We start from the raw sequence: 12663 nt of genomic DNA on the forward strand, positions 1-12663 counted from the left end.
ATTTTTAAATTAAGAAAATTTTAAAATGTTCCCGAGAATACAAAATACTTACCAAACACATTTATAAGATTTACCCAGGAATAACATACCCGTTAATCATATTCCTGGGAATAACAACATCCCGGGAATGTGATCTCAAACCTTGAAACAAACGCCCCCAAGGGGATATTTTTGGGTAAGAATAAAATAAGGGGATCTTCTAAAAAAATCATTTTTGAAAAAAAGAAAAAATATTATAGAAGTAAAAAAAAGGAAAAGTAAAGGTGCCGACTCTTTTGAGCGAGTTATGGCGTGGGCTACTGCTCTTCATTTATTGTCGCTTATTGACCTACCTTCTTCTAACCCCTCGGCGGTGCAGGAGGTGGCTTAGTGGCATCTTCTCCGGGTCGGGTCAAAGTGGAAATTGATATTTCAGTTTGTGACCCTTGGGTGGTTAGTGTTGGTATGGTAGCTCGTGATCAGGGTGGAGAGGTCTTGGCGTAAGCTACTATGTTGTTAGCAATCGATCTTGACTCATCTTAGCTCAAGTGGTAGGAGTTTGGGACATATGGGTTAGGTAGGGGAAGGTTCAGGGATCGATTCTTGACGGGTGTAATTTTATCTTTCTGATGTACCTAAAAAGAAGTAAAAAATAAAAGAATTTAATCGAAATGCACGTTAGTATAAACATTTTTTATATAGACATCCAATGATAGGTTCCAAATCAGAAAATAAGCTTTAATTTAATTAAAACAAAAAAAGAACATAAATGTTTTTTAATATATGACACTCAATTATTGAATGTCTGTGTAAAACATTTTTACACTAAGAGTGTACAACCACGTGTAAATAGTAAAAAAAACTACAAAACATAATTTCCCACACACACATTGTCAATTAGTGCTTTGTTTAACTCCGGGAGAAACAGTGAAATAGCCCATTCCCAAGTCGACATGGGTTCTAAGACACCCAAGCCCATTATCCTGGTGTGGGGCCTTAAGTAACTAGACCTTTTTTTATTAAAAATCTAAAGAAACATTTGAGATTTGTAGTGGTAATACAAAATAGTCTCTTTTTTTGGTAGATGTATGCAAAATAGACTAGTACTCAATATTGCAAAAATAACTATTCCACCGACGAACAGATTGAAAAACTAACAATTGAACCAAAGAACCCTTTCGTAATTAGAAACCTTTTTTTTTAGGAAAAATGAACTCAATTGTATATGAAACTTAGTTTTTCGAAGCATCGTTCAAAAAAAAATCGAAGCAGAAAAAAAAACTAAAAACTTATTTAAGCCATCAATCTCTATTAATGATCGCTTAACATTTTTAATTTGTCATCAAATCCACCCCTTGTTATCATCAGAACCTACGTACGTACCAAGCAGTATATAATATTATACATGCATTAATATAATTTTTTAATGAGATGTTCAAGTATGTTAAGATGCATGCCTGCTTCCATGTTGTTGAATTTAACAAAGTCAAGTCGATGCACGCTTTCGTTTAGGTGATGGAAGTGTTCTAATTAACATAAATTATAAAGAATTCAAATAATTAGTTAATTAATTTGACTACTTAATATAAATAATAAATAACTCAAATAATCGATACAAATATGCATAATTTGATGATGAGCTCTGGTTCATGCATCTCATCAGTCTTTTTGAAAACATATTTATCTCAATCAATACATAATTTGAATATCAGCTAAGCTAATATAAAATAACAATTTATCCAATCCATGTAAAAAATAAAGTTCAGTTTATTTTTTATTTTTATCTCAAATTAAGTGTTAATATAACATTTGTTTGTACGTCAATGTCTGTTGGTACTAATATCGTGAAATTTTGATTATGAAAGCTTTGACACGTAATCTACTCCATAAGGAACATTAATTAATTAACAATCAGGATGAGAGTGACATAGCTATAGTGACCAGGACTCCAGCAGCATGTATTGCAGTATTCAATTCATGGCATGCATGCACATTCTGACGTACTTAATGTATAGATAGGTGCAGGTTGTGCCACTTGTGCCATGCATTCATTTTTAAGCCTTCACCTTGAGCATATATACTCTCTATGAAATATTTAATGGCAAATAATTCCTCTCGTAAAATAATAGAAATTTAAACTTCATATCATTTTTAATTTATTGTTCATGTTAATTATTGATGATGTTTAATTTGACTTTTGAGCCTCGAAGAACTTATTATTTGAGGTTCTCTGGTATTATAAATGTTAACACAAGTTTGAAAAAAAGTGTGTAAATAGTTTATAGCATACTAATTATAATATGTTTTAAGCTTAATTATTTTTATAAGTTGTTTAAATTAGTTTATTGTGCAATGCAATGTGTAAGCAACTTAATCATAAGCTAAATTAAAAAACTTATTAAAATACGTGCAAACTAGATTAAGAATAAGCATAAACTTTTATTTATAAGTTAAATATAATGAATAACGTAGCTTATGAAAATAAACTCAAACTAGCATGGTCAAAACCTATTTGTCCCGAATTGATCATCCAAAAAGCTCAAGTTATTAAGTAAATAACACACGATACACATATGCTCACTTAACAACTGTTTGAGCTTGAAACGTAAAAAATGCACGGACTCATCTAACATATGTTGAAATCCAACTATTTTTTATTAGAATGATTAAGAGCGGTAAAGATCTAATACACCACTTAGTTATACTTATAGAGACTTTAATATTATGTCAAGAATCAATTATTCGAAAAGTTTAAGCAATATTTAATTTTGATACTAAGTCTCACAAATACTTACATAAGCAATATTTAGGCTACCTAATGCATCTATCACTTATTTCAATAAGTTTAATTTTTCAAATCAAATTATGACTAAGATAAGGGAAATTGAGAGATTTGCAAGGTGAAAGGGCCATGATTTAAATCCTGACAAAAAAAATAATTTACTAACAATTAACAACTAACATTTGCTTATAAAAAAATACTAAGCAGTTAACTCTACTAAAACACTTCTTGTTATTTGTTCTTATGGAAAGTTCAAAACACACCATTTATCAATTGAGCTAAGTGACCGGTGACTAGCACATGACATGAAATGGAAATTAATAATGAAAACAGAGTTGGAGTTGGGAAAGGGAAAGTGAAACAACCTAAGCTTCCCCTACCGTCAGATCATGATCCGATCACGGTTTCAGTGATCTTAAGCTACACCAAACGGTAAAAACTGCCAACATTACGTCTTGCCATTCATTTGTAGGTCACTGATTCTGGTTCAGCTACTCCATCAATTCAAGGACGCGCTGAGCAGCGTACGTGTTATGGAAACGGTCCACTTACTTTGTACGTGTACAACACACAGCTTCATATCTGAGTGGGTCAATGAAATTAATGGTTTCAGAATTCTGATACGTTTGATCCACTGGACGCAACGAATCTGTACTTGGTAGTTGGTATGCGTGGTAGGTACCATATGTTTTACCCGACAAGAACCTCTGCTTCTTGCATGCTCCGTGCTCATTTTGTTGATTTTTTTATGTATCCAGATCAGTTTGGTGACTGAAAATGATGTACGAATTACCATGCAGGTTTCTCCTTTGTTAATTGTTTTTGTTTATCTTTAGTGTAGAGATTGTGCAATTGTTAAGTGAGTGATTTGCGGGTGTGGATCCGCAAATTGTGAAAAGAAAGTAAGGTTTGAATCTAATAAGTAAGGTTTAGTTGAGTGGATCAAGAGAAGAGAAGAAGAAATCACGGGTGGTAGTGTGCCAAATCTCCTTGTGTACGTTGTGGTTAGTGAGAATAGTAATTAATATGCACCAAAGCCATGTGGAGTGAGCGACTCAGAAAACTTTAGTAGTTTACTATGCCAAATTGCAAATTACCAAAAGGACAAAAGTTACATATTTTTTATATATAGCTAGGTTGAATTGTTTATTTGGAATAACTGAGAATGCTTTTCCAGTTCCAACTTCCAACGAGAGAAAAAAACAGAAAAGGGATAAGTAGGTCACAAGTCACAACAGATTGATTACGTTATTCAGAAGAGAACTGCAAGCTAGTGCAGGCATCCATGTGGGGGTTCAGTACCCGCGCGGCGCATGCATACGGAAAAGAAAAGTACTACGGCGCTCCCATAACTGCTGCACAACTTTCAGCTCTGTTTCCCTTTCCTCTTTTAAAATTTAATATCCATTTTTTCTTTGTAAATCCATCACCACCAACAATAGTAACCGAAATGCTCGGTTAGCTCATAAAATATGCTCATTGCAAACTTAACTAGTGATTAGTATTATTTAAGATAAATGAGTTTAAAAATTAAGATTTTTTATTTATTTATAAGTACCCTTGAGAATGTTGTTAAATTACCCTCCTGAGGGGTTTAAATTTTAAACAACCTCTATATAAATAATTTTTTTGAAATTAAATTTCATTTTTCCAAAGTTTACAAAGTTAAAAAAATGGGCCTGCTTGCCTACTTTATGTTTATCATTCGGAGGCACAAGCTCTTGCATAGGGCTATAAGTTGAAGTTTTTCCTCGAAATTAGAAATCAAAGTTTTTGATTGAGAATAAACTAGTTCATTCAATAATTGATGTATCTAGCCTATACTAATGACTAGATACATCATTTATTCAATGAATCTAAAATGTTATTTTTTGCTTATAATAGTAATCAGAGGGTGTACCAAATAGTGTGCAATACATAATAATTATTATTCTTCTAAAAATTGAGCTAAGAAGCTCTCTACTCTAATAGAGTGGTGAACGTGGTCATAAATGTGGTGGAGCAGAAAGAATACACATGATAAAGAGGTTCCTGCAAATGACATTTTAATACCCAAATTTAACTACTCTCTTCGTTTCAGAAAGTTTGTAGTTTAATGTTATGGCACAAAGAGTAAGAAAACAATTATTGATAGTACAATTTGACTAGATTGTCTTTATTTATGATGTTCTATTTCTAAGGATAGTGGTAACTATATCAAGAATTGCAATAAACATAGGGGATAGATCAAGTTTAATAAATAAGTGTATAGAAGGAAAAAATGGGGAAAAATGCATTGGCATCCGAAAACAACAAATTATTTAAAATATTGAAATCATACCCAAAACTACAAATTTTCTGGAACAGGGGGGGTAAAAGATTAGAGAGAGTATCTCAAAGTCTATGAGAACAATATGATAGCAAATTAATAATATTTAAACTACATAGTTCTACCAAAAAAAAATTACATAGTGATCATACATGTATTTATAAGGTTTGATATGGGTGATAATGAGTGTGTGTAACCTTAGCATGGCTAATTAAAAAAAATACTTACCATGGTTATTGTGAATAGTTTTTTAAATGCATACTCTAGTGTCTTGAATTATTAACTTTAACAAGTTAATATTTATTTGATTAGTTAGTTGGACGAGTTAAGACTTTATCATGGTCTCTCTAATCCACTAAATTGTCGTTAATTGCATGACTTGTGAGTCTTTTAAACCGAACGAAACGATAGTGCGTCAAGTGACAATTTGTGTCCACAATAAAACACTTATATTAAAGAGTCAACAATTTAAGCAATACTATTCCACTCAAATAGTATTCAATATGATATCTCTAATTAATAGTTTGTTAATGATAGTAGTAATTCATCCTTTTTTTTGAAACTAGTAATTCATCCTTATCCATGGCTAAATTGGAAATGGTCGGTGTTGACTATTTCTAACTGATAAATAGGCGATAATTTCTTGTTTCAGGATATCTTGCTCGTAATCCAAACAGAAATTCATTATCGAGAAGATAGATGATGGGCGGAACCAGAAAAAAAAAGGAATCGGAAAACAATTGACACACTAAATAAACAAATACAAACTTTTAAGGTGATGACTGATAAATTAAAGCTATGTTTTATAAGCTTGTATTAAACCTTTTCTTAAAAGCACTTTTAATTGTGGTTTATATATGGAGTTGAGATAAAAGTGAAAATCAATTTGCTTGAAATTCATTGCATCCTTTCATGTTTTTCTTTAACTCTTGATTTTTAATTAACATTACTCTATTTGAAAAATTGAAACAACTGATGACAACGTGGCTTCCAAACACGCTCTTAATTTTTATTAATGAACAGTATCAAATTTAGATTATAGTTGTTGTTTTTTTTGGACTCTTGAGCCATCCTGGCTCAACCCACTTTTTTAGTAAGTTGAGTTGGAAAAAAATAGATGTTTCATAGATGAATTTTTTTTTATTGACTCACCTTAGTGGATTAAATGGGTTGGAGCCGTAGTATGCCAAGGTTTTTATTAATCCCCATAATATTCTTGTCATTTTAAGGGCATGCTCTTACTAGATTTTTAAACGAAATAAAATAGCAAATAAGTTCTCACAATAGTATTTTTTTCCCATACAGATGCATCGAATAATTGAACAAGAACCACAAGTTTGAGGATTTGGTAAATACCCCAGTTTAGAATACTTAATCCAGATTAGAGGACAATTATTAAGGTGGTGACCTATGAGCAAGGAAAATAAAAGAATGCAATTTGCATAATTTTAAGCTCTCCTACGTTATTCTCCCTTCCCCCAATAGTATATGCTCTGCAAGTTGTTCATAACAATCATTAATCGTAGATTAGAAAGAGGAAACTCATCTCAGCAATAATTGCAGGTCACCTGATCAAATAGAAAATTTCAGGGACTCAAATCAGAATAATATCACAATCCATGTCTATTCTGCAAAGAGAACTAAAAAAATAACTTTGAATGAGCTAAACACGAGAATGCGAATCTATTAAACTCGTACAAGTAATTATATTTTACATACACATTTCAACAGATATCCTAGTGACATATATCATTTAGTAGTAGCTTTCGCCCATTAACATATGATTGGGCGCCCGATTTTAAGCATGATAAAAAAAATCGGTGAACCATATGCCAATTGAATGTTGCTGTATATTTGTACATGAAACATTTTCCAACTCAATCAATTGCACTCAATGGGAAAACTTGAATTTGAGTTGGGGAGTAAGCAGAAAGATCATTGGAATCTCTCAAGCCAAATATTGACACATGCCCAACATTTTCTCTCATAACAAAACAAAAAGAAACAAACAAAGTGGAGGTGATTTATTAACACCTGTGGAATCTCAGGTGTGAGAATAAAGTAAAATAAGCACAAAAAATGGGGAAAGCTACAATTATAAAATTATATAAATCATAACAGAAAGGCGAGATTCCTTTTGCTAAAATTCAACCTGAACCAAAATTCTAGTACTATTGAAAGCACAAGTGGTTCTAGTTGCTCAAAATACAAATAGGTTAAGCCTAATCTGCAGTTCATTTTAATTTTTAAATGACCTACTAAAATTAAGCTCTTCTGGCATGTTTGTTTCGTGGTGAGAAGCTTCATAATCATTTTTATCAAGGAGTTGTAAAGTATAGTTTCAAGCATGCACAAAGTCTAACTTCTAGACTTAGTGTACGCTTTGTTTGCCATGGACATCTATCCACAAAGTAAATTTGAATGACCATACTAAGAATCAAAAGATCACTCAAAACCTTAATTTACATGAGTCGTTTTGGTATTTAAGTGAACATGAAGCTTCGTAGGCAATTTTTAACTTCACATACATCTGAAACACTAACCTATTATGTGACTGCCTCTAACCATGTGGCTACAAGTGTTGTAATTCCGAATTCTACAAGGCACGTGACGAAATGAAAGGTCGCCCAACCATGTTGCCATATTGATCTAGTTCATCTACTATTTGGCTCGAATTCGATAATTCTAGACGCAAACGGGAAAGTACACATCTCATCTCAGAGAAATCTCAACACAACCTGAAGCAAAATTTTGCAACATTGACTCAACTGTCCACTTATTATACTTTGAATTATGTGTCACCCTCAATCCAAACAAGATATTCATCTTCTAATTTCAAAATGCAAGCTAGCTAGATCAAACAAAAATTTATGCATACAAATAAATAGCTAATTAACAACACCAATTAAAAATTAAAAATTAAAAATACAAAATGCAAAACAAATCACAGATCTAGAATTACCATCATTCATTAGTAACACAAATTGTATTGATCACTAAAAATTGATCATCATCATCATCATCAGAACAAGAACAAGATTGGGCATCAATCATAACAAATATCAGAAAGACAACCCAATCTTCAAAACAAGTCTTGAAGGAAAAGTCCTAAAACATCTCATTCAAACCCACCCACTGAAAATTTTATGGAATGGATCCAAGGATGATCAGAACCAAAAACCCAAAAAAAAAAATCAAATCTACTCTGAAGTCTGAACTAAGAAAAACTAGACCTCTGCTTTCTGCAACAGAGGAGTAAAAACGACGACGTTTTGGTCCTTGCAAGAATCAAAATTCGCCGCCGCATCGGAAAACGTGATGACAAACTGTTCCAGTGTGAGCTTCCCGTACTTGTTCTCGTTCTTGTGGAGGCGCTTGACGATGTGCGTGAAGAAGCACACATCGCAGGGGAGGATGAGGCCGCCGCTGCCTCGGAGACCGAACTCCTCCTCGGTTTCGTCGAGGAGGCCGGCGAAGACGGGGAGGTTGAGGAACCGCGCGGGGATGGCGAAACGCTGGCGTTCGTGGCCGACGTAGACGTAGAGGCAGCCGGAGGGTGGGCGTGGGTCCGATGAGTCGTGGCGGCGGAGGCTGATTTGCTTCCACCGCATCATGACCTGTTTGAGACGCACGATTTGGCGAATCTTGTCGACCTTCTTCATCGCACCGGCCATCAGAGAAGAGAGGAAAACGAGTTTGAATGTGATTTTGATTTTGATTTTGAGTGAGTGAGAGTTTTCTGTTACCTTTGGTTTTGGTGTTTCAGTTATAAATACTCTTTAAATGAATCTATACCTGTTTGGATTTGGAAGAATGATTGTGTTTTCTTTTCTACCAACAAAAAAAATCACTTAACTAACCTTATTTTTTTCCATTTTCAAATTTAGATTGTATGTGGTTAGGAAAATTTCGTATTCATGAGGTCGAGTATTGTTAGTTGTCTGATCTTTGATCGAACGGCTCGAACTTGTAATGTTAGTTATTGATGCTTTAAGATACGTGGATTGTGAGATTACTCAATGGTAGTGTGTCACATTAGATCATATTCTAAAAGTAGATAATTTGATTATTTTATTTTTCATTTTAGTCAAAATAACAAATTAGCAATTAAGGGGAAAATAGTTGGATATCCGTGAAGATAGTAGATTGAGTTTAAATCCATTTTCAAAGTTTGTTGGAGAACTTCTTAAGTTCTTATCTTCATAATTTTTTTTTTTTTATCTTCATAATTGATAGCATTATCAACAAGTGAGATTAACAAACTGATCACTCCTTAAAATAATAATAAAAACAACCTAAATACCTGATTGCGATAGTAATGGTTACTATTATTTTATTCAACTGCATTTTTATTCTAATTTTATTATTATCATTTTAAGAGAATTTTGCGTGTTTAGTTTTGCATATTTTTTAATTTTTAGTAAATGGCATGATAAAAGTCCGTGTAGAATAGCTTAAGTGGTAGGAGCTCGGGACATATGGATTGGGTAGGGGGAGGTTAAATGATCGATTCCTGGCGAGTGCAATTTATCCTTCTGATGTATAAAAAAAAAGGAATGGCAAAAAAAATGAGTAGATGGAATAACCGTTTGGGAAATAAATGCAGATATAGTGATACTTATTTTTACTTTAAAAAAAAATTACTTATTGCTATAAGCGCGTGGTCAATATAACATTAGTGCGAACTTAATAATTAATAATAATATTTTTTAGGGTATAATTCATGATAATATTGCATCAAAAAAAAAATTAATGATAATATTAACTGGATTTAATTTGTATACTTCGACAATGACTTGCTTAGAAAAAAAGGCAATGACCTAAAAGTTATTGGTGTATTGGGGAAGAATTTAAGACTGAAACTCTTTTTGTGCAGTTTGTACTTTGTATAGATTTTTGGGCCTAGCTAGAGTATTGTTTGGCGGACTTTTGATTTCTGTTCTTAGGTGGTTTTGGGCTTTTATGGTTGGGCTTTTTATTGGGTTACATTCTCATCTTGTCCCTTGATGATTGAACCTTTTTTACATTTGTCCAAAAATATCATTGTTTACATTGTCAAGGTGAGACTAACACACTCCAAACGAGATTTTTCTATTTAACATATATCACTTGAATCAATCAGAATCAATTACAACAAATAGTCAAATAGTGGGTGATGACAAATTCTGGAACATCAAGATGAAAACCTAGTATACAATATTTGTTTAATTTAAACAAAAAAAAATTCTTGTATTCATTTACAAATTCAGATTCGACAATCAGTGAAAATTAACGTTCCCCTAAGCACATGAAACCATATTGGCAAAATCTTCCAAAGAAAAATTTCCATATTTATGCTCATCTTTGTTGAGGTGCTTGATGATTTCTTCAAAGAAAGCCACTTCACAAGGAATGTGTACCAATCCCATGATGCCTTCATCAAGACCAAATTCTTCCGCAGCTTTCTCGAAAAGATCCTGGAAGATAGGGAGGTTCAGGAAGCGCACAGGAACGGTGAAACGCTCGCATTGGGGTCCAACATGGATAAAAACACAGCCCCTGGGTAGATATGGATGTTTAGAATTAGGAGGGTCAATTGTATTGCAAAGTTTGGAATAAGAGTAGTGATAGCTGCCAATGCCATTGTTGTGTTTCCATCGCATCATGAGCTGCTTGAGACCCATTGAATTCAAAGTAATTGTATCTCGGTGATAGCAGAGTTTATGGATAGGAGTTTTCACAAAGACTAACTTGTGGTTAGGAAAAAGGAAAAAGGTACAACTTGATGATACCTTAAGATGGTTAGGGACTTAGTTTAGGTTTTATATGATATTAATTATTTATTGTGGTAACTACTCATCATAACAACCGGACTTACATTTTCAAGTACAAGTAACTACTATAAGATAGATTTATGTAACTTTAACTAAAATCAATAATATCTAGTATGTGATTTTTTTGCCAATATAAGGATTTTTTTTTGAAACATAATATAAGGATATTAATCCGCACCTAGCTGAGTTAAAAAAAAAAATCCGCACCTAGCTAGATCAGTTGAGACTTCTAATAAGAATTAGAGTACTTTCAAATTACAAGATAAAATACTTTATCATAAAATTAAATAATCAATCATTTATATATACATTTTTATCTCAACATATATATATACCAGGGTTGTTTATCACAAGCAGTATTTTCCTAACTTCTCACAATATTCAAAGAGATTAATGGATATGCAGCTTTACACTGACGTCCAATCACATTATGCCACATAAGACTAAGTAGTTACAAATCTTTTTAATTTTAATTAGTAAATTAATAAATTGCTGATGTGGCAGAAATCAATTAGGTGCATGTGTAAAATAAGTTTACACTGTCAGTGGATCTCCTATTTTCTCATATTCAAATGGATGTACTTGTTCTAACTTACCTAACTACCATATCAAAAGTCAAATTTAAATTTACTCTCCGTTTCAACATATTGAACTTTTTTTTTTATAAAAAGAGCGTACAAAACAGCAACAACATATTGAATTTAGTTGCAAACTCGTTATCTTTTTATATCTACATGTAGAATTAAAATTAGTTTCCAATTATCTCTATCATTTTACCAAAAAATACAATACAAAATCCTAATTTTCTTTTATTGCACAACTTTTTTCAGAAATACATTTCAACAAACTAAAGTTCCAAAATATATAGAACTTTTTATTATTTTTTATACTCGATCAATAATCAACGAGTTTAGTATTTCAAAAATCATTTCAAAAAAAAAAATTCAAAAAAAAATTTCAACAAACTATATAAAGTTCAAAATTTAATGTTAATAAATTATATCATATAAATTATTTCTTAATTTTTAAGAACTTAAGTCAAAGTACAATTCAAATTGACAAAAAAATCATCGTAAAATATATTTTATTAGAAAAATGAATATAAAAAAAATCCATATATGTGAGTATTCCAACTTAATATTAGACATTTATTTGAATTAAATACATTTTATTAAATTTAATATATCTTTTAATATTTAGAATTTTTAAAAATATGACTGGTTTAATTAAATTGGTCATGATCGACTAAATATCACTTTTTTTGACTCGATTTAACTGATTCATGACTAGCTCTCATTGGTTAGGGTTGAGATTCACTTGATCAACCCTTGATTAAACCACAACTACCAGAGTTCAATTTTCAAAATTTTCAAAAGAATACTTCCTCCGTTCCTAAATAACTGACACTTTAAGGTTGTTGCACAAGTATTAAGAAATAACAATTAATGTTCTTGTTTTATTAAAATTACAATCTAACTTCCTACAGATAATTAGGAACAAAATTTAGATAGAAATAGTGTCAGTTATTTAGGAACGGAGATAGTAGTATTTATGAAATATTGGTTAATTAGGTTCACCGATCATAATGGAAAGAAACACTTTCTTGTTTTGAATTAAGGAAACAAGCCAAACACAAAACTATAATTAACATGAGTAACACAAAATTTCAATATTGATCACTAATTAGAATTTGATCAAAGTCATCAGCATAATTAAGAAGAAGAGCAGGATTTGGCATCAATCATAACAAATATGAATAGAGAACCCAATTAATCGACAAA

At 31.9% G+C, this 12663-nt stretch overlaps 2 protein-coding genes across 2 annotated transcripts; both read right to left on the reverse strand.

Annotated features, from left to right (window-relative positions):
* Positions 1-8036: 8036 nt before the first annotated feature.
* On the reverse strand, positions 8037-8859 carry LOC130711969 (auxin-responsive protein SAUR23-like). Its single transcript, XM_057561774.1, has one exon. It carries the CDS (start codon positions 8741-8743, stop codon positions 8297-8299), a length of 447 nt encoding a protein of 148 aa, XP_057417757.1. The 5' UTR covers positions 8744-8859; the 3' UTR covers positions 8037-8296.
* Positions 8860-10348: 1489 nt separating this feature from the next.
* LOC130713447 (auxin-induced protein 15A-like) lies at positions 10349-10732 on the reverse strand. The gene has a single exon (XM_057563212.1). The coding sequence runs from the start codon at positions 10730-10732 to the stop codon at positions 10349-10351; it is 384 nt and encodes a 127-aa protein (XP_057419195.1).
* Between the last annotated feature and the right edge of the window lie 1931 nt (positions 10733-12663).

Source organism: Lotus japonicus, chromosome 4 (assembly GCF_012489685.1).
Source record: "Lotus japonicus ecotype B-129 chromosome 4, LjGifu_v1.2".
Taxonomy (NCBI): Eukaryota; Viridiplantae; Streptophyta; class Magnoliopsida; order Fabales; family Fabaceae; genus Lotus; species Lotus japonicus.